The sequence below is a fragment of the Colletotrichum tamarilloi genome (assembly GCF_030869305.1).
Source record: "Colletotrichum tamarilloi strain Tom-12 chromosome Unknown Scaffold_23.1, whole genome shotgun sequence".
Classification (NCBI taxonomy): Eukaryota; Fungi; Ascomycota; class Sordariomycetes; order Glomerellales; family Glomerellaceae; genus Colletotrichum; species Colletotrichum tamarilloi.
This window is the reverse complement of record NW_026849406.1, coordinates 454,751-473,708: the sequence shown is the minus strand read 5'-3', so window position 1 is coordinate 473,708 and position 18,958 is coordinate 454,751. Positions and strand designations below refer to the sequence as shown.

General features: G+C 53.8%; 5 protein-coding genes across 5 annotated transcripts; 4 read left to right on the top strand and 1 right to left on the bottom strand.

Annotated features, from left to right (window-relative positions):
- Positions 1 to 38: 38 nt before the first annotated feature.
- CTAM01_07542 (uncharacterized protein) lies at positions 39 to 1,358 on the top strand (the record flags this gene model as incomplete). The annotated part of the gene is made up of 3 exons (XM_060523564.1): positions 39 to 293; positions 392 to 820; positions 885 to 1,358. 3 exons carry the CDS (start codon positions 39 to 41, stop codon positions 1,356 to 1,358), a joined length of 1,158 nt encoding a protein of 385 aa, XP_060381940.1.
- Positions 1,359 to 2,864: 1,506 nt separating this feature from the next.
- Positions 2,865 to 4,703, top strand: CTAM01_07541 (uncharacterized protein; the record flags this gene model as incomplete). Its single annotated transcript, XM_060523563.1, has 1 exon — positions 2,865 to 4,703. The coding sequence occupies one exon, from the start codon at positions 2,865 to 2,867 to the stop codon at positions 4,701 to 4,703; it is 1,839 nt and encodes a 612-aa protein (XP_060381939.1).
- Positions 4,704 to 6,026: 1,323 nt separating this feature from the next.
- Positions 6,027 to 6,464, top strand: CTAM01_07540 (uncharacterized protein; the record flags this gene model as incomplete). Its single annotated transcript, XM_060523562.1, has 1 exon — positions 6,027 to 6,464. The coding sequence occupies one exon, from the start codon at positions 6,027 to 6,029 to the stop codon at positions 6,462 to 6,464; it is 438 nt and encodes a 145-aa protein (XP_060381938.1).
- A 1,131-nt stretch (positions 6,465 to 7,595) lies between these two features.
- Positions 7,596 to 7,976, top strand: CTAM01_07539 (uncharacterized protein; the record flags this gene model as incomplete). Its single annotated transcript, XM_060523561.1, has 2 exons — positions 7,596 to 7,695; positions 7,780 to 7,976. The coding sequence occupies 2 exons, from the start codon at positions 7,596 to 7,598 to the stop codon at positions 7,974 to 7,976; spliced, it is 297 nt and encodes a 98-aa protein (XP_060381937.1).
- Positions 7,977 to 9,262: 1,286 nt separating this feature from the next.
- CTAM01_07538 (uncharacterized protein) lies at positions 9,263 to 13,449 on the bottom strand (the record flags this gene model as incomplete). Its single annotated transcript, XM_060523560.1, has 5 exons — positions 9,263 to 9,542; positions 9,669 to 10,545; positions 11,053 to 12,015; positions 12,070 to 12,943; positions 13,222 to 13,449. 5 exons carry the CDS (start codon positions 13,447 to 13,449, stop codon positions 9,263 to 9,265), a joined length of 3,222 nt encoding a protein of 1,073 aa, XP_060381936.1.
- Positions 13,450 to 18,958: the final 5,509 nt, after the last annotated feature.

The window sequence follows — 18,958 nt, the reverse complement described above, 5'->3', positions numbered from 1 at the left end:
CGGGGTAGTCTGGCCACTCAGGAGCGCAACTCGCAATCATGTCATCCACTTCCACGTCAGTTCGGATTTCCCTGCCGCGCCGCTCCAACGTTATCTTGGGCTCAAATCTCCATGGAGCCGGCCAAGCGTTTCCTTCTTCCTTTTCAGATGACATACACCCTAAACTCTCTCTTCACGACGACGAAGCGCTTCCGAAAATGCCGTCTCTCGGGGTACACTGGACACCTCTGAAGATTGGCCTTCTCACGGCCGTCTTCCTGATATCGGCCTGGTGGATACTGCCATTCCAACTGGTGTGTTTCCCCCCCGCGAGCGGTCACGGTGCTCTGTGTTGTAACAGTCGAAGTTTGTTGGGTCCAACAGCTAACCAGGGGTGGTCCCCCTCAAAAAGCCCGCGATCCCTGAATCTATCGCGCATGGCTCTTCGCCTAAACCCGCAACTCCAGACCAACAGAGCGCGTCTTCAAAAGACCGGCCGCTCATCGTGTATGCGTATCATGACTCCGAGAGCGCGCGTGCAAACCTTGATTACTTTATCAACAAGGGTATCCACAATGGCGCAGACTTTGTCTTCATCTTTAATGGAGATGCGAACGCGTCGAGCACCATTCCTGACCTGCCAAACATTAGCATTGTCAAGCGGGACAACACCTGCTTCGACATGGGTGCTATTGGCGAAGTCTTGAGGAAGGACGACTTGTGGAAGAAGTATAAGCGGTTCATCACGATGAACGCTAGCATTCGAGGGCCGTTCTTACCGGCGTGGAGCTCGTCTTGCTGGTCGGACTTGTATCTGAGCAAGGTGACGGAGACAACCAAGGTGAGTCTTCACAACTTTTCGATATTGACATGACGTGAACTCTAAGACAATTTCTTTCAAACAGCTTGTCGGAATGACACTCAACTGCATCCCTAGACTGCACGTTCAGTCCATGATCTTCGCTACTGATGATGTCGGCATGAGCATCCTCCTGGACCCCACAGTCGCAACAAGCGCGTCTGAAGACGATCGCTTCGGAAGCAAAGACGCTCCCGTCGGTCTCAGCGGGTGTTACGCGGACTGGAACGCCGCAGTCCACGCCGAGGTTGGAACGACGGGCCTGATCATGAACGCTGGCTACAAAGTCGACGCCATGATGACCGCCCTGCATTCCGAAGAAGGAGTAGAAGAGTACTGCAAGGCTCACCCGGATTCCGGTGACTTATTGTGGGATAAGAAGTATTTCGGGAGCAACATTCACCCCTATGAGACTGTCTTCATCAAGGCGAATAGGAATGTTGATCCGTCTCTGATGTCGTCGATGACAGATTGGCACATGCGGATGAAGTCTAACAGCTTCGATGTGTGTGGCTCTTGACTGGCGCATGAGAAGGAGACTCTGTATGATATCCAATAGACTGTAGAAAACCTAGATAGAGTGTATATGTTTAATATTGCTAAGCGATTTCAACAGTACATAAGATTTTGAAGCCAACGAAGCCAACGGTGGTCAAAGGTGTTGTTGAAAGCCGAGCTTGTTGCGCCACCAAGGTCCTTTCCGTGTTTGGGATGGCATTCTCGAACGGGTATTGCCTTACTTGATTGTAGCCATAGCTCTTTGCTGTCTCTTCTGAGCTCGCTAACCGCTAAGAAAGTAGGGAATATTCATCAGATTTCAAACAAACAAACCCAAAGTTGTGGATGCTCTAAGCAGCGATCCCGAACATCATCTAGGTGATACCTGAGAATGGGTTCACGTGAGTTACCTTTGGACTGATACAACGCATCTAAGAAGCTCTGTATTGAGAGAGCTGACTGCATGATATGTATAGTTGTAAGACCGCACTTAATCACAAGTATTCAAGTACCGTTTCGATCCTTACTTCTTGTCATACTATTGTATTATTTCTTCTCAGAAATAACGAATAGCAACGCTGCCAGAAGGACAATGTGAGGTTCAGCCACAATGTGGCGCTAAATGTGGCTCAATCTCCATTACATAACTTTACAAGTTCTCCAAGTCCCAAAGTCCGGGTTTGAAAACTTCGCAACCTGCGCATTTCCCCTCCCTCCTTTAACCCCTCCACCCCTCAGGCCTCAGGTCCAGGAAACACATCACCAACGAACATTTCAGCACGTTCGAGCAACAGCACAGCACAGCACAGCAGCAGCAGCTCCCCCGATTCCACACACCCCGCCAAGGTCAGGCATTCGTGCATGCTAGCAGCTGTGGTGTCATCGCAAAAGCTGAAACGGCAAGGCGGTTCATTACCTTATCCGATCGTACCCAAAGTGCAGCGCAAAAGCCACCAGTGCATCCGTACCACCACGCACGCCGTCTTTTCGTTTTGCTTGACTGCATTTTTGCGCCGAATCGGCAGTTTGGCCGGAGGGGTTGTCTTGCTTTTCTTACTCTGACTCAAATTTGGGGGAAAGTAAGTCAGCACTGAGCAGAGTCAGATCAGATTTTCGGTAGGCTTACTTGCAGCCTTTCCTTACAAATTCAACCTGCATTTTCTCTTTTGTTCCAAATCCCCCCTCAGCTCCGTCTTAGATAACGGACATCACGAAGGGAGGGGACAGAAGAGGGAAGTTTGCTTATGCAGGGCCAGACATGATCTTGGGATATGCGCGTATTTTCTTATCAACCGCTGCTTTCCCTGCTGCTATACACGTGTGAAATGTTAACTAACTCTTGACTTTTTTGGTATCATAAAAGTCAGTACCGCGAAATCCAGTTTGTCGCAAACGGCCAATTGAGCTGTCTATTACAGACTACGAAGTACCCACCCTCCTCGTCACACCTTTACGAGGAGCTTTGGGTTGGAAGAAGGCCCCCTGCGGTGCCGATCCGCCCCCGCCGAGTCAGTAAACTACCCCGAAAATGCCGGCCATGCTAGATGACCCGGCGAGCCCCACCATCTACCGGGTGTCCGGGGTTACGCCGTACCCGGATCCGATGAACCCTTCCCTACCGGCCGACATCACCCCACGTCAAGTGACGCTCCGCGACCGCCAGACCGTCGCCACCATCATCCCCTTCGCTTCGCGCCACGAAGTGCCCCCGTCCCTGGTTCGCTACCTAAGCGACCAGCTCAACAAGGAAATCGAGGGCGGCGACACCTACCCGATGATGGAGACCATGGCGGCCGAACAATTCGGCGCCTACTGGTTCCAGAACTTTGGCGCCGTCATGATGCTGGGCAACATCGAGCAGCCGCACGCCGAACTCAACGACGACATGGACTGGTCCCGCGAGTGCCTCGGCAGCTTCTACATCAAGCCAAACTACCCGGGCCGCAGCAGCCATGTGTGCAACGCGGGCTTCCTCGTGACCGACGCCTCCCGCAACCGCGGCGTGGGCCGCCTCATGGGCGAGTGCTACATCGACTGGGCGCCCAAGCTGGGCTACACCTACTCCGTCTTCAACCTCGTCTACGAGACCAATGTGGCCTCGTGCAAGATCTGGGACGCCCTCGGCTTCAAGCGCATCGGCCGCGTAAAGGGGTGCGGCAACCTCGCCTCGTACCCGGGCACCCTCATCGACGCCATCATTTACGGGCGGGACCTGCCCGTCCCCGGCAGCAACGGCGCAGAGTCGGAGGACCTCGTGAGTGAAGAGCGTTTCGACAAGATCAAGTTTTATCTAAAGTACGGACGGTATCCGGCGGGTGCTGACCGCGCCGAGAAAAGCAGGCTCCGGAGCGCGGCGACGCACTATAAGCTGGTGGGCGAGGGGGAGGCCGGCGGCGGAGGCGAACGGCTGATGCTCAAGGATAAGGAGGTCGTGCCGGATCCGAGGAGGCAGTACGAGATTGCGCGCGAGGTGCATGCCGCCGGCCACGGCGGGATCAACAAGACGACCGCGACGATTGCGGAGAAGTATCACTGGAGCCGCATCAAGGAGACGGCGAGCGACGTGATTCGGAACTGTACGGAGTGTAAGGAGCTCGGCAAGACGCCTGCGCTGGGGGGTGGAAACGGGGGTGGTGCCAAGGGAAGGTCGGCGGTGGCATTGGCAGCAGCGGCTACTGCTGCTTCTACTACTTCTTCTGCTGCGCCTGTATCGGTTGTGAATCCCCTCACAAATACTTCATTTCATCACACTCATTCAACATCGCCGCCGCCGCCGCCGTTATCACCAGGGCCTACCTCAACAGTTCTCAGCACCGCAGATCATGTTCTTTCGCTTCAACACCAACATCCACATCACCACCACCACCTCCCACCCCTATCGCCGCCAAGATCATCACCCTACGCAGAAGTTACCTCCTTACCACCCTCCCACACCCTCCGCGACCCGTCGGCCTCGCCCTTACCACGGCACCCGCACCATAACCCTATGCTACAAGATGAGTCCTTCCAGCCGATCGATCCGCAAATCATTGGCGGGCTGCAGCCGCCGGGGCCGACGTCGCATCACGATCTCCATCATCACCACCATCATGAGAACCCGTATAACCCGTACCACCCTCACCACACCGATTTCCAGGCGTTGCTCAACGCGACGGAGGCCGAAGAAGGGGTAGAGGGGTTGGGCGAGATGGGGGTGTCGGCGGAGGAGGCGGCTGCTGTGGATCGGGATCTGGATATGTTGATTGAGCAGGGGGATGATGATGATGTTGGGGTTGGGGTGGTCGTGGATGGAGACGCGGATGCGGTTATGGGGGAGAAGGACGGGAGGGAAAAGGATGTCTATTCTATAGAGTTTATAAATGGGTAATGCCAACGGGTGAGAGGAGAGTGGTCTGATGGTGTGGCGTGGTGTCTATTTGGCGTCTTGGATACCATGGATGAGGTCGGCGGCGGCGTGGGCCTGTATTTTCTTGTCTATTTCCTTTCATTTACTTGATAGACTTTTCACAACTTACTAACATGGCAAGCGGACATGTCAGCAATTCAGACTTTACTTATTTAAATGCTTTTATGAGGAGCATATCCCGGCTTAGTACTTTGAAACTAGGTTGCGCTTATATCGCAGTGTTTGATTACCCTCCAGAGCTGGATTTCATTGCAACGGGTAGCCGAGGCCGAAAGACCCAGGATAGAGAGCACTAGTCCTGTGAATGAATTCTCGATTTTGTACCAACTTTATTCGCGAAATTCTCTTTCGATCTCTCCTATGCCATCTCATATTACCTAGGGGCACGGAGCCGAGCGTCGGGACGGATGGCGGGTAGTGTGGGGCACGACCCGGGCCCTTCGCTCGGGGCGTCGCTTCCGTCCGGGATGAGCGGGGCGCACTAATGCCGTGTCTAATCCCAAAAACTCTTTTCTCGGCCAAATCTAAGAGATGCCTTAGCTTGAATTAAAGCGGTTAAAATGACGCGGCCATTAATCGTGACCACGGGCAGAGAGTTTGTGCAATTTTTCGTTCCTTGGAAGACTTGAGTTTCTGTGGTTCCGCTAGTATTCGTGGGTGCTCTGAAGTGTGCACTTATGCGCTCTGCAAATATGGCGCCTTAAGTTTTCGCTTCTCCTTGAGTCAAGCTCCAGCCCAAGCACGAGGCTTCCACGATTCGTGGGGGCGTGTGTAAGGTAGGTATGTGTGTGTGTCGTGCAACTGAACAATGCACTGAACCAGCCGGCGACAACGGCCGGGGCGAACATGCTTCCGTCTCATCTTTCTGACGGGATCCTGGAAACGCGAGAAGACAGGGGGCTGCCAAGACCTAATTTTCGGATTTCCTCTGGTATACGTAAGGATCCAAACTCTAAAAGCCCAGCGCTCGAAAGTTGAAACCTGTTCGGATTGCATTTGCTTTGACTCCGTTTCTATCTCTTCCTGCGTGCTACCCAAGGTCTTGGGGGTGTTTGGATTGTTAATGTTGGGTTGACAGAAAAGGCAACGAGTAAGAAGAGGGTGCTGAAGTCTCACAGCGTTCGGATCCCTCACTCAAAGTCAACGGATCTACAGACACCGAGAGAAGAAGGACGGGCTCAGGAAAGCGACCGACGGACGATACAATTACAGCCTCCCTCAGCGGGCGGCGGGTTGTGTGTCCTCCGGTATCTGGTCGGCAGGACCGATAATGCTCACGATTTTATGGACCATCCCGTCGTGGTTCGTGCTTCTCTCTCATGCCGCCATGCCATGTCCATCATCCATCTATCTGGCCTCGTGAGCGCGGAGATCAAAGTGGGACCTCTCTCAATTACAATTCACAGACTCAATCTGTTCGAAAAGCAAAGACGTATTGCACACGACGTGATTGGGCATACAGTATCCCCGCGAGATGGTATGCCGGCCTGTTCGGCAGGGCTGGCGAGCATAATCCCCGTTAAGCATGTCTTTGCCCATGCCTATGCTCAACAGCCCTGCCGTTGGCTTACAGAACCGTGCTTGCACTCTATCGAGTTGCCCTTCTTTTACCGCGCAGCTTCGGTGTACGGAGTACGGATGTCAGTCTTGCCAGGGAGGAGGCCACCTCATCATCCCAACTTCACCAACTCCAGACGGCACCCAGATTTCATATATATTTAGAAACCTTCTTTTCTTTCGAAAAACCAGAACCCCGCGGCCACCCGATTGGCCGGTCCATTACATCGGAAGTTCTGAAACTGCGCATGTTCTGTCCCGTAAACCTGCGCATTTCCAAGAATCCCTCGCAGGTTCCCGCAGCCCGGGGTTGCCTTGAACTCTGTTCCCAGCAGCACCTATTCTTCTTTCCTTTTCTCGGTGACTACACTACCTAGGTGTTCCTTTTTCCCCCCTGGTGTGCTCAAGGTTAAGGCACCGGCACACCGGCGTACCGTATAGACGGTCACTCCCACCCCTCCATAAACTCCGCGCCCGCGGGGTGAAGCAAGGGGTGAGAACGAAGGGGATAGCGACCACACGTATTTGCGACGAACTTGGGAACCGGCCGTGAGACGGGCGTAACCCTGTGACTTTCCTCCTGCCGAAACTTGCGACGCCGTGCCAAACGGCAGCATACGCGTACGTCTGGTCGTCTGGTCACCACGCTTGGCTCATCTGACGGACACTACACACCACAGAAGGCTCAGAAGCCCAGGCCGCCCAGAGATCTGAAGGGTCAACTTCGTCAAGATTGGGTGTAAATTGATGCAGATTGGCGGGACCACCTACACAGCCTCGATCGGTCGAGGCCAGCACTTGTTTCCCGACTGCGACTTTTATTCTTTTCGAGTCAAGGGAGGGTGTTGGCCCGGAGCCCGGCAGGTAGGGGTGAGGGTGTGGTAGTTGATAATTTGATTGGGGTGGTAATCAATCAAAGAAGGTTGGACTAAGGTTATATAGCGCTATTGACATCCACGAAATTTCCCGTGGCGCCTCCTATCCTTTCGATAGTGTCATTAAACTTATCAGCTTGGTCTCTCCATCCATTTCTGTGACAGCAGACTGCTAGCCTCTCTTTTATCGACCAACATTCGCTCTTCACACAAAGCTTTTTCAACATCCGTCACGTCGCATATACACAAAGTGCTCATATACATACAAACACGCTCTCTACATACATCCAGCACAACCAATACAGCACAACACACAACCAATATCATCTTACACACAGCCGATATACCTACAACACACGTAGTCAACCACACGACTCACAAAACTCAAAACACCACATACACAACACACGAACAAGTCAGCATGAAGTTCTCACTCCTCACCCTCGTCACCCTCATTAGCGCCGCGTCCGCAATCAGCGTCGACGCCGGCCTCATCAAGAGACAGTGCATCGCAGAAGGAGGTTAGTTCTCTCTCTCTACTCAGTTCACACAATCCATCTCACCCATAATCATTCACACATACTGACGAACAATTCCTTCTTCAGGTCTCTGCTTCACAAGTACCACAGAAGTAGACAAGCCCTGCTGCGGCGGCCTCATCTGCAACACCGACCCCACGCGCAACAATGCAAACGTGTGCGGCAAGAAGCCTGCCGAGAAGAGGGACATCGACACCCCGAAGCCCCTGCCCGTACCGCGGGCCATGCCTGAGATTCCTCGCGATGAGCCCATCTGGGGATAAGGTGTGGAAAACGGAGCTCAGGAGGGGGGAAAATGTTGTGGCGGAGGAGAAACTTCTACTTGGGCCGTTTACTTTGGCCGACAAAGCGCACGATTATGATTTTTTTTTATTCTTCTTTCGACGATTCAACCACAGCATCTTGGTTGCTAGGGACGGGGGACGACTTTAGACTTGATACCACATTTCTTAGCGTTTTTGAGATACCAACTTTTCGATATCATTCAAAGAAACTATTTACTTTGTACTTGCTCCTGGACTTCTTGATGAGTCTTGTGGTCTAAATCGTGAATGTTTCCCAAATCCTAGATGACGAGATCGCTCTCAGGCCTGCCATCTGGGAACATCACATGTGTTTCAAGAAAATCATTTCACTTTGTCTTGGGACGTTCACTCCAGTAAATCTCTCCATTGAGCAAACATGACCTGCACACCGAAGATCCCCTCACCGCGTAGACGATAGTATTCATGTTGGGCATAGGCCACATTCTGACACGACAGCTTTGCGTACGAATGAAAAGAAGACTACACGTCGCTGTCAGAGCAAACGGAACAAAAGGGGACGATCAGGTCACCACACATCCGTGTCCCTAACAACAGATAAACCACCCAGCCCCATCTACCCACTCCCGTCACACAAAGCCAAGCCAAACTCAAGGGCACAATACAATTAAGCTAGTTTCATTTCTCGTTGACACGTATAGAGTAGAGATGATATACGTTCGTCTCATATGAAGGCTTCACCGAGTACCTACTCATCTACATGTAACACTTATGGTCAATGCCAAACCAGGTGCTCACGGTGCCTTGAGAAGGGCCCAGGGTCCGATGGTATGCAAGATATGAACATCCAGCAAATATCTTCTTTGAGCGGGTTAAAAACCAAACAAGATGATTGTCGACGGTGACAGCTTTCACTACAGTTGAGAGCTGAAATCAATCGAATTAGGGTAGAGGCATTGCATCAGCTATGTCATCGAGCTCTATCGTGAAATCGAGTGGCAGATAGTCTCACAGAGGCCCAAGGTGGGCCAGAACCGTATGCCTACCTGCAAGAACTCATCACTGCCAACCCCACACAGCAGAGGAATCACCCAACATTAGTGACAAACGCCCGTCGATAGCAGCAGAGGGCGAATTTCTATAGAAATACTGGTACATGTTCATACATTGGTAGGTAGTCTAGTACAAAGTCCGAGGACAGGACAATCATTCTCCCTCATCTTTTCTCTCTTTTCCCATCTCAATCCTCGACACTCACTTCACCCCAACTGGCCCACTGGAGAACTTCAAAGCTCACCATCAACAGCCTTGCTCCGATCAACCTGCATCATCTCAAGCAACCTGGCCTCCTCGCCCTCCTCCGCGTTGTGCGCCGTGTACGAGGCCGTCGACTGCCACTTCTTCAATTCCCTCTCCCACGCGTTCCCCTGGGCCTTCATGAATCGTTGCGTCTCCAGCGGGGTGGTCCACTCCGACTCGCCGTTCTCCGCGGCCGCGAGACGGCGCTTCTGGCCCGCCTCGCCCGCGCGTCCGAGGACGCCCGCGATGACGGCGACGGATCGGTAGCTGTTCACGACATTGTTAGTCAACGGGCATAGATAGAGAGGTAGTTGGGGGGTTTAGATGGCGAGTTCGGCGTTAGGGAAGGGAAGGGAAGAGAAGGGAAGGGAAGGGAAGGGGGTGAATACTAACCTGTCATCATTGGCAGGAATGGCATACGTAACCCAATCCGGATTCGCATCCGTATCAATAATCCCAATCGTCGGTACGTTCGCCAGCCCACACTCGTACAGCATGGTATAGTTCTCCCTCGGGTTCAAACACACAATCAGATCCGGCACCAGCGGCCGCCCCGTCCTCTGCAACCTCTCAAACCCCTGCAGCGTGATATCCTTCTCGTCCACGATCCGCACCTCTTTCCCCTGGTTAATCACGTCGCGGTTCGTAATGTTGCCCGGCGTCCACTTGGTAAACAAGTGACACCCGCCCGCGAGCTTCGCCGCCCCCGTCACGATGTCCATCTGGCCCTTGCGCGTGCCCGCGAACAAGATCAGTCCGCCGCGGTACGCCACCTCTTCCACCACGCGCGCCGCGCGACGGAGGTACGCAGCCGTAGTCTCGAGGGAGATAATGTGAATCCCCTGCCTCACGCCGTAGATGTACTTCGCGTTGGCCGGGTTCCAGCGGGACGTGTGGTGTCCCATGTGCGTCTGACTCGCCATCAGCAGCTCCAGGCTGATGTCCTTCGGGTGAGGCGGGTTCTCGATGAGCTGCGAGGGCACGTACGGCCGTCCGACGGCGGCGCCGACGCGGGCGTTGAGGTTCTGCTGCCGGCGGAAGCGGTTATAGGCGTTGGGCACCGTCTTGGAGCGGGCCTCGATCGCCTCGACGCGCTTGGCTGCGACATCCGGATCGTGCTGCGGAGCGACCTGGGGGATCTGGCCGAGGGCCGCGGAGGTGGTCAGGTCTGCGAACGTCTCGGGCGTCATGGCGCCGACGAGGGCGTCGGTCGTGATGCCGGCGCGGTGGCATGATCGGGCGACTGCTGGGGCCAGCAGTGCTCTGCTGCCTGTACGAACAAGTCAGTATTAGCTTGAGCTCGTCAATTGAATTGAAAGCCTTCAGAGGTTTCACGTACCATGCCGGCTGACTATGCTTCTGACAATCATGGCGTTTTGGCGGGCGGCGTTGGGTGCTCAGGAGTCGTTACGCTGCTGCAGTTTCCCAGGAACAATTTTTGGAGCTCTCAGGGAAGCTGAACGGAAGTCTCCGCAACGCCCCTGCCGATACGCCCCACATGTTAGGTAAGCACTCAATTGACTGGAATACCAAGAACGACGAATGCAATTATACTTCTCAAGGCTACTAACATAATCCAATGGTTCGCACTTCCACCAAATTGATAGAACGGATGTGCGGTGTATTAATTTAACGTCGGGGTACTCAGGTCTAGTAAAGACAACAATACTCGATACATATTTACAATGCTTCGCCAAGGACTCTCGTAAAGTCGTGATTGAGATCCTCCTCTTTCCTGTCTCTAGCTTTCTCTCTCTACAGCGCATCCCTTACCTACTACTGGTCAGGCGCGAGATCGTGAAAACACCGACAATGACAACCGCCAACGTCACAATGGCACCAGGGAGCAGCAGCTCGTTGGGAACACCAGCAATGACCTCCTTCTCCACGAGTGCGTGGTGTTTCGAGCGACGCGATCTCCGGATCGTAGACTCATCCTCGTCCTCATCCTCCGCCTCGTCGTCCTCGTCATCGTAGGCCCTTCTCCGGCGAAGGTCGGGCGTGGCGGAGATGGGAGGGGTGGGGAGCGCAATGGTCTCGATGGTGGGGGGTGCGGCGGACACGGGGGGCTTCTCGGGGTCGTGGACGAACAGGTCCACCTTTTCGTGGCGGCTCTGGCGGGCGAGGAGAATGGACTCGAGCAAATCGTTGTCCGTCGTGATGGAGACAGAATCACCCTCATCGTCGAGGTAGCTGAGCGCGAAACCACCAGAGATCTTGCCTTCGTCGGCCACCGGAGCACCGCCAATGGACTCGACTTCGCTTCCCAACTTGGCAACCACGTTGGCAACCATTGCTGAGATACCCTGGGAAGCAATGACCTGGAGGCGGTGAACACGGCCGGACGGGGCCTTGAACTTGAAGGGGAAGGGCAGCTCGGCAGGGGATTGCTGAGCGGGGCTGTTGCCGGTGACGGCGGAACGAGGTGGTGACTCCAAGCCAACGTGGGAGGCAGAGTCACCGGGAGCCACGCTGTCGCCGATGCGCTCCCGGGTGATATCGGGAGACATGATGCGTGAGCCTAGATTTGTGTGATGAGTGTGGCTTCCCTCGCCGGACATCATGGATTCGGTGCCGTCGTCGAGCGAGAGCCAGAACTTGTTCCACGCGGGCCCTTCGCTGTCTGAAGTAGACATGGTGTTAATCTGCTCAAGGGTAGCGTAGGTGAGCTTGAGAACATCGACCATGCCGACGATTTCGCCACCCTCGTTCATGACGGGAAGGTTGAGGTAGTGGCCGTCTATATGGTACGTTAGCTGGTGTTAATTTCATTTCGTCAATGCAGGAATCTTACCATGCATCTTGCGGAGAGCAGCCTGGATGCTCATTTCCATAGGAGCAAAGTCCGGGTGAGGCGTCATGACGCGGACAACGCTGCAGGTCGCGGGGTCGAGACCAGGGGCAATGACACGGAGGACAACGTCCTTGCTGGTAAAGATGCCAGTAATGGCACCCTGATCTTGCACCAGGACGGCCGTGGTACGGTTCTCCTTCATCATCTGTGCGGCCTCCTTGACCGAGGTTCTTACGCTGACCGTCGTCGGGGGCCGTCCGTCAAGGACCGACTCGAGAGTCGGGCCCGACATCTTGGAACGCAGAGCCTCGACGTACTGGATAATCTGTTGCGGCTGGCTCGTGCCGAGCTCGGACTGCACACCCTCGAGGGCATCGTACAGACGTCTCGAGGACGAGTAGGCACGCTCCAGCTTCTCCATGGCATCGTAGAAACACTTTGTAATATCGAGAATACCAGAGATATCTTGGTTCTCGTCCATAACCGGCAAGTGACGGAAACCCTTGCGGACCATGAGATCGAGGGCGTCGGTGGCGCTGGTATCGGTGCGGGCGCAGAGGGGGTTCTTGGTCATGATCTCGGCAATGGTGATGTGGTTAGGCTTCTGGCCGGCGCCGACGACACGGAAGGCGAGATCCTTGGCGGTGAAGATACCGGCGATGCGGTCGTCGTCGTCGGTGACGAGGACGCAGTCCTCACGCTTGGCGGCCATGAGCTGGGCGGCTTCGGCGACGGTGGTGGCGGGCTTGATCTGCAGGGCTTGACTGGGCTTCAGGGCGAGGACGGTGCCCGGAGGGGCCTTGCGGGAGTGACGGGCTCGGCTCGTGAGGTGCTTCTTCTTGGAGAGATCGCTCTCCATCTTCTTGCGAATTGCCTTGACGTAGTAATCAGTATCCATTGTGTCGAGTAGTCTGGCTCTTTCGAGCTCGCCGTAGGTAAGTCTGGCCATTTGGAGGCAGCAGCAGCTTCTGGAGGGTCGATTGTAGTAGACACGATCGGAGTGCCAGCGAGACTGGAGACGCGACGACGACGACAACAACAGAAGATGGACAAGCGGTCTGCGTATCTTTCCTCCAAGACGAAGGAGCAGAAAGAGGCAAAAGGTCGTGATCGTGGGGTACTATCAGAAGATGAAAAAAAAGGGCATCATACCTCATCTCTCTTGGTCTGCTTCTGACGACTGGCACTGACTCCTGATCCACCACCGCCGCCGCCGCCAACTTCGCTCTGGGTAGCCTGGGTTTCTAGGACAGGGCGCGGAATGCCAGAGGATACGGCGGCGGGAGGTGCAGAGCCTGTGACGGAGGGGCTCTGGGTGAAGGGGATGCCTCCACGGGCCTGGCCGCGATTGGGCGTGCCTCTAAGGGTGTTGCCTGACATTGCATGAACTTGTCAGATTGCGATTAATGGGAGGTGTTGATGCGTGGTGTGGCTATTTTTTTTTCGTTCCGTCTGCGCTTTTGGCTTTTGGGGGAGCGGAGAGCTGCTGGGGTGGGTGCCGAGGGCGACGCGTGCGAGCGTGCGAGCCGGCAGTCGGGGGGTCAATAACGGGGCGAAAGGTAAACTGTCGCAGCTCCGAGTTCTGCAGGAAGAGACGAGACGTGGGATGAAAAAGGTTTCGAAACAGGGTGAAGTGAGATGGATGAACAGAGTGAGAGAGAGATGGACAAAGGGAGGGCCAACAAAGAGGGACCAGATGACAACAGATGGGTATCCAATGTGGCCTGGCGTCTAATGGTCTGGCGTCTGTCTGTTTGTCTCTTGCAGCCTTGCAACCTGGGTGAGGGATATCCGTCAGGTAGATAGACACGATAGGTGATAATCAGCCGTTGCAGAAAGCTGGCATTGGATCCTTTCAGAAGCTTAAACCAAAGATATTATTGACGGGAGATGGGAGGAAACCGGTTGGGGTCGGGACCGGGTCAGTTATTTCCAGGTCCCAAGGTCCAAGGTCCACCACGTCCACTGTTGCAGTTGGCAGTATGTAGCTAGCTGTCCTGGTCCAGTCATTCACAGCAATCATCAACCTAAATGGAGCACGTCTGATGTGGTCATGGGGCCTCACAATCCTTCCCCTTCCTTTCTACTCCATATCTTGATCGGCCCCGATACTTTGGTTCCATCTGCTACTGCATCTGCTGCTACTGCACGCTGCAAATTGTTTCCAGCCAATGTCACCGCTGTGCGCTGTGAAGAAATGGACGACAGGAAACATTGCATCGACAGGACAGCAAGAGACGAAAGACAAAAAAAAAAAAAAAAAAAAAGACCCTGGTTGTCGCGGTGACAGGGGAGCACGACGCACGGGCCAGAACCGGCACCCGCGACGTCGCTGACCGTCGCCTTCAAATCTCGTAACCTCCAGTTTACTTCACTTCTCACCAATCACGTGTCGTATCTTGCTCAAGTGGATCTCCAAGGTCCACTTGGTCGGTCCCTGAAGCTCCCGAGGCCGTCTGACCAAAACTCCTCGGTGACCTCACTCCGCCATTTCATCCGACAGCTGCAACTTTATACCATGATTGAAATTCATCAAGTACATGTGTATGATACTGAGAGATGAAGTACAAACTCTCATTATCTTTACTCGCAACATCCCATCCGATGCTGCCAGCTCACTGAAACTCAATTGTCATCAAAGCCTGCACAAAGATTCGGTGGAAACGTCCCGACTCTGGCCCTTGCATGAACCTACCAGGCGGCGGTGAATAACAGTCTCGATTAAGACAGCTGAACCCTGTCGAGCCAGAAGGTGCATGTCATCTGATCTCTGCAGCGCTGTTTCCTCCAATTTGCTCAAGCTGTGCCTTTTGCCTCTTCTTTTGCACCACACCAAGCGCACCCAGTGGTCGTAGCTGGAGTACACAGCTCAAGTTTAAACAACCGCATCATTATCGACCGATTCTTACACCACTCAATCCCCGCCCTTCCGGATTCCTCCTCAAAACCAACAGCATTCCCCAGCTTCTCCAATATTGTGCAACAATGCCCGAGCATACTGCCTACATGGACCTGACCCAAGATGGCGGGTCTTAGCCGTGCCCCCTTTTTTAGCCTCACCTGAGAGTCAAATATCGCCTGACCTTCGCTAATTCACCAGTGCCACCTCCTATCAGGGCAGTGAGGCACCGATGAGATCGGGTCCGAAATCTTGCTGGCCTAGGTCCGAGGCTTCCTTTACATAGAAGTGCAGAGGGCCCAAGGAGGACTCTTAACCGGGCCTCATTCGGCCCCGGATTTCCCTCGGCTCCGGCATGAGCTCAACCACGTGTTCACGTGAGAACCGTCCCTGACTTTCATGATGGCGAAGGGCAAAGTTTGCATCATGTGACCATGGCGTAGATGTCGGCCTTGGAACCATTGGATAGCTCGCTGTGCATATGATAGGAATCCTTCACGACTACCGACGCTTTTGCTCTGGTGCGGAATAGTAAGGCTTCAGATCCCTGACATCCCCTCAATGAGCCTGCGCAAGACCAGTTACGAATGTACACCATCATGATTTTGGCGAAACTTGTATATACCCTAAACAGATCTCCAATGATGCAGTGTCAATGCCAGAATCTGGACTGACCGGCAGTACAGAGAGAAGAACGTTCCAGTGAACCCCTTCTTAAAGACTTTGAGGCATAAGCTTCACGACTTGGATGAGTTGCTCAAGGGAGAAGTCTCCCTCACTTGAATGAATTTCTAGCTACCGGTGCATGGGCTATGAACAGTACTCTAGAAGCTTCGAGATACATTCTTGAGCAGGCGCTGAAAACGGATGGATGTATGAATGCAGGATACCTAGGCCAGGCAAAGAGGTAGTAAGTCTAGTAGTAGATAGACCAGTGAGGGCCATGGCTAGTATGTGATTTCAGGGGAGTACTTCACAGGTATGTCTTCTTGTTGAGGCTGAGTTCGTGGCGCGGAAGCCAGCTACATTCCTCTTGTGTGAGCTGCTTTCGACCTGACTAGGGACACCATCACTCAATCACTTATGATGCGACCTCATTGTCAGTGCAGTAATGGATCTCAAGAGCCGTCCTGACGATCTTTGCAATTTGTCACTCCGTAGGAGCAGCGATGATACGCGGGGCAATCTCAGTTCAGCTTACTCCTGTTGGGCTACGAGAGGTAGAATTCGCCAAGAGCCACTTGGTTGTCTCGCACGAGGTCACTCACAATCGTTTACCTCGAAAGATCAAAGGCTCTCCCGGTGAACCGCTTCGAACTATTAAACAGTTGATGGATAATGGTCAGCCGAATAGGATATGTGTAGCTGGCACCTAGTATAATTCAGACTGGAGCCCAGAGCTTCTAGGCCAGGTACGCCTCCCAAAAGCGATATCAAAGCAGCTCTATCTGTCATGCTTCGTCATCTCGAATAGCTGCGGAGACTGCTATAAGGGTCGCGCGGGATGTGGCGCGCTGGAAGAAGCAATTTGGACATGCATCCCAGAAATCTGTTAAAAGTCTCGAAGGTAGCATCCTGAGTGCTGGTAGCTGTGCCTGGCTTCTACCAAGTCCTTCGCCGCTCGCTGATAACGCCGGCTTCTCTATTCTCTTGTCCGCAACGCTGGAGCTCACTTTTGCCTCTCTTGTAAGGCTGAAGAATACAAATGCCGATGGTCGGGGACCTCATCTAGCGCGTGTATAAAAGGCAGTCAAGACTCTCAAAAGCGGCCGGTTCGTACTGCTTCCTGGTAGCTTCGCCATAGAGTGCAGCCACGGAACATGGCGGTTGACTTCGCTAGACAGAGATGAGAAAGCCGGCCTGAATTACTGACGTGAATCCCGATACCGAATCATGAATATGTGTTCGTGCCGCCTGTCAAAGCTGCTGCTAATTCGTAGAGGTTCCAGCAAGTTGGTTTCGACAAACCTGTGCAATGAGCCAGCTGGATGGTAGACCTAAAGATACGACGTGATAGTGGTTCCTGACAGATGAGGTGTTCGAAGTCCTGAAGCTTATCCGGCAACTGAGGCAGTCTGGTTTGTTCGGCATCCAGCTCTGCTGACAGTTGTCTTGAGAACAGTGGGGAGAATTGCTGTCTATTACGGGCGAACGGCGGAGTAAAGAAGTATGTTGCACAAGAAGCTCCCGGGGACAAGACGGAAAGATATTCATTGAAGAAGATGGCGGGAACGAGTGACTAAAGGGAAATGATGATGAACTTCCGCGTGGTCTCTTGGAAACATGCTGTCTTGGTGGCAAGCAGCGGGTGAAACATAGACTCTCGAGTGTGGCTGCACCAACGCACGACGGCGGCTGCTGCTGCTGTGCATCGTCGGTACCGCGTGGTTGGCAGCCGGTGGGAAGGTGAGACGGCGCGCGCCTGCACTCCAGGCGATGGCAGTCTTGGGTGATGGATGGACGGGCCATCGGCTGTCCTCCGCACGTCGGGTTTGAAGTCCGGTTGCCAGGGTTGTGCGATCGGTGATCAAATCGAGGTGCTGGTTGGACGAGTCCGGGAGGGAGCACGCACGTCCTTGTTTCGATTCTTGACTGCGGAGACGGAGTATTTTTTGATCTGGGCTGGGATGTTTGTTTCTGTGCCCACTTTGCGTCAGGTATAGCGAGGAACGACACGACGACATTGTTGCGGTGTAAGCGTATTCTGGAGCCTCGTGTTGATATATCTGGATGGGAATTATGAGATTATGCCTTGACAAGGTTGGCATGGTATTCGTATGGATGGATGTGTGTCCAGAAACTTGAAAGATAAATAAAATCGAGATTTCGATACGCTACATACGCAACTAGCTGGCATCAGACTTCAGTAGTCAGACTTGACTTGAAGAAAACCTGGCCTCGATGCGATGCGACCGCAAGGTGCGGCAGGGTGCAGAACCAGGAGGTCCTTGTCTTTGAACGACATGTTTTAAAGATTGCTCGTGGCCGTAGCCGCGGTTGATGGGCCATCTGGGAGGAACCCGCAATGACGGGATGCTCACGATGGGGTACCTCAGGGTACGTGATGGCGCTATATCGAGATGTGAGAAAACGTGGGAGGAAATGTATCAGAAGTACAGAAATAGTAAGCTTGGAAGAGAAGGAGCGTGGGAGGTCAGCTTGGGTACGTATCGGAGCGCATGCCTTTTCCTGCTGGTACGTACGGATACGTACTTGGTAGCGCCGTCGCAGCTGAGAAGGTGCAGCAATGGCGCACACGATTGGGTGGCAAGAGCAATGTAAGTGCAAGGGGGGGCAGGGCGCGCTGGCTGGACAGGCAGGGGGAAGGTGCCGCTGCCGTGCAGGTGCGGTAAAGAGAGTACCTTCCCTGGGGGAGCTTGAGGCGCAAGTTGCCCGTTGCTGTGGAGACGACGTCAACAAAGCCCATGACGCCGACGGACGCCTTGGTAACCACCACCACGGCCCATCGCATCGCCTGTCGCCTGGTCTGAGATGGTTTCCTCAGTTACAGCTCCCCCCTCCAACCCGCCAAACCCACCAAACGCCAGGCTTATACTCCCTTGCCTGTGGTCTGTGTCTGTTTGACTGCCGCTCTCCTCCCTCGTCTTTCCTGACTACTACTACCTCTCCTACCCACCCAGATTATCTCCAGAGTGGAATCTTGAATTTCCTCCCCTCCCCTCCCGTCAAATCCACTACTGCAGGAAGACTACCATCTACCAGTCCATCGCGCGGCTGAACTGCCAAACTTCCTCCAAAACCACAAAACCACTCAAACCAACAAACTCTTACCACTTACAGCTACTCAAGAAGGTCCAAAAGAGCTTCTCGCGTATCTAACCAAAAACTTCTCTTGTTGCCAATTGACAATTTTACCTTTGCCTAGGTAGAGAGCACGCTCTCCGAGCTCTCACATCTTTCTTACCTCGCCTGAATAAGGCGTACAGACCAGATATCATCTGTTTAACCCGCAAAGTCTACCAAGACTGA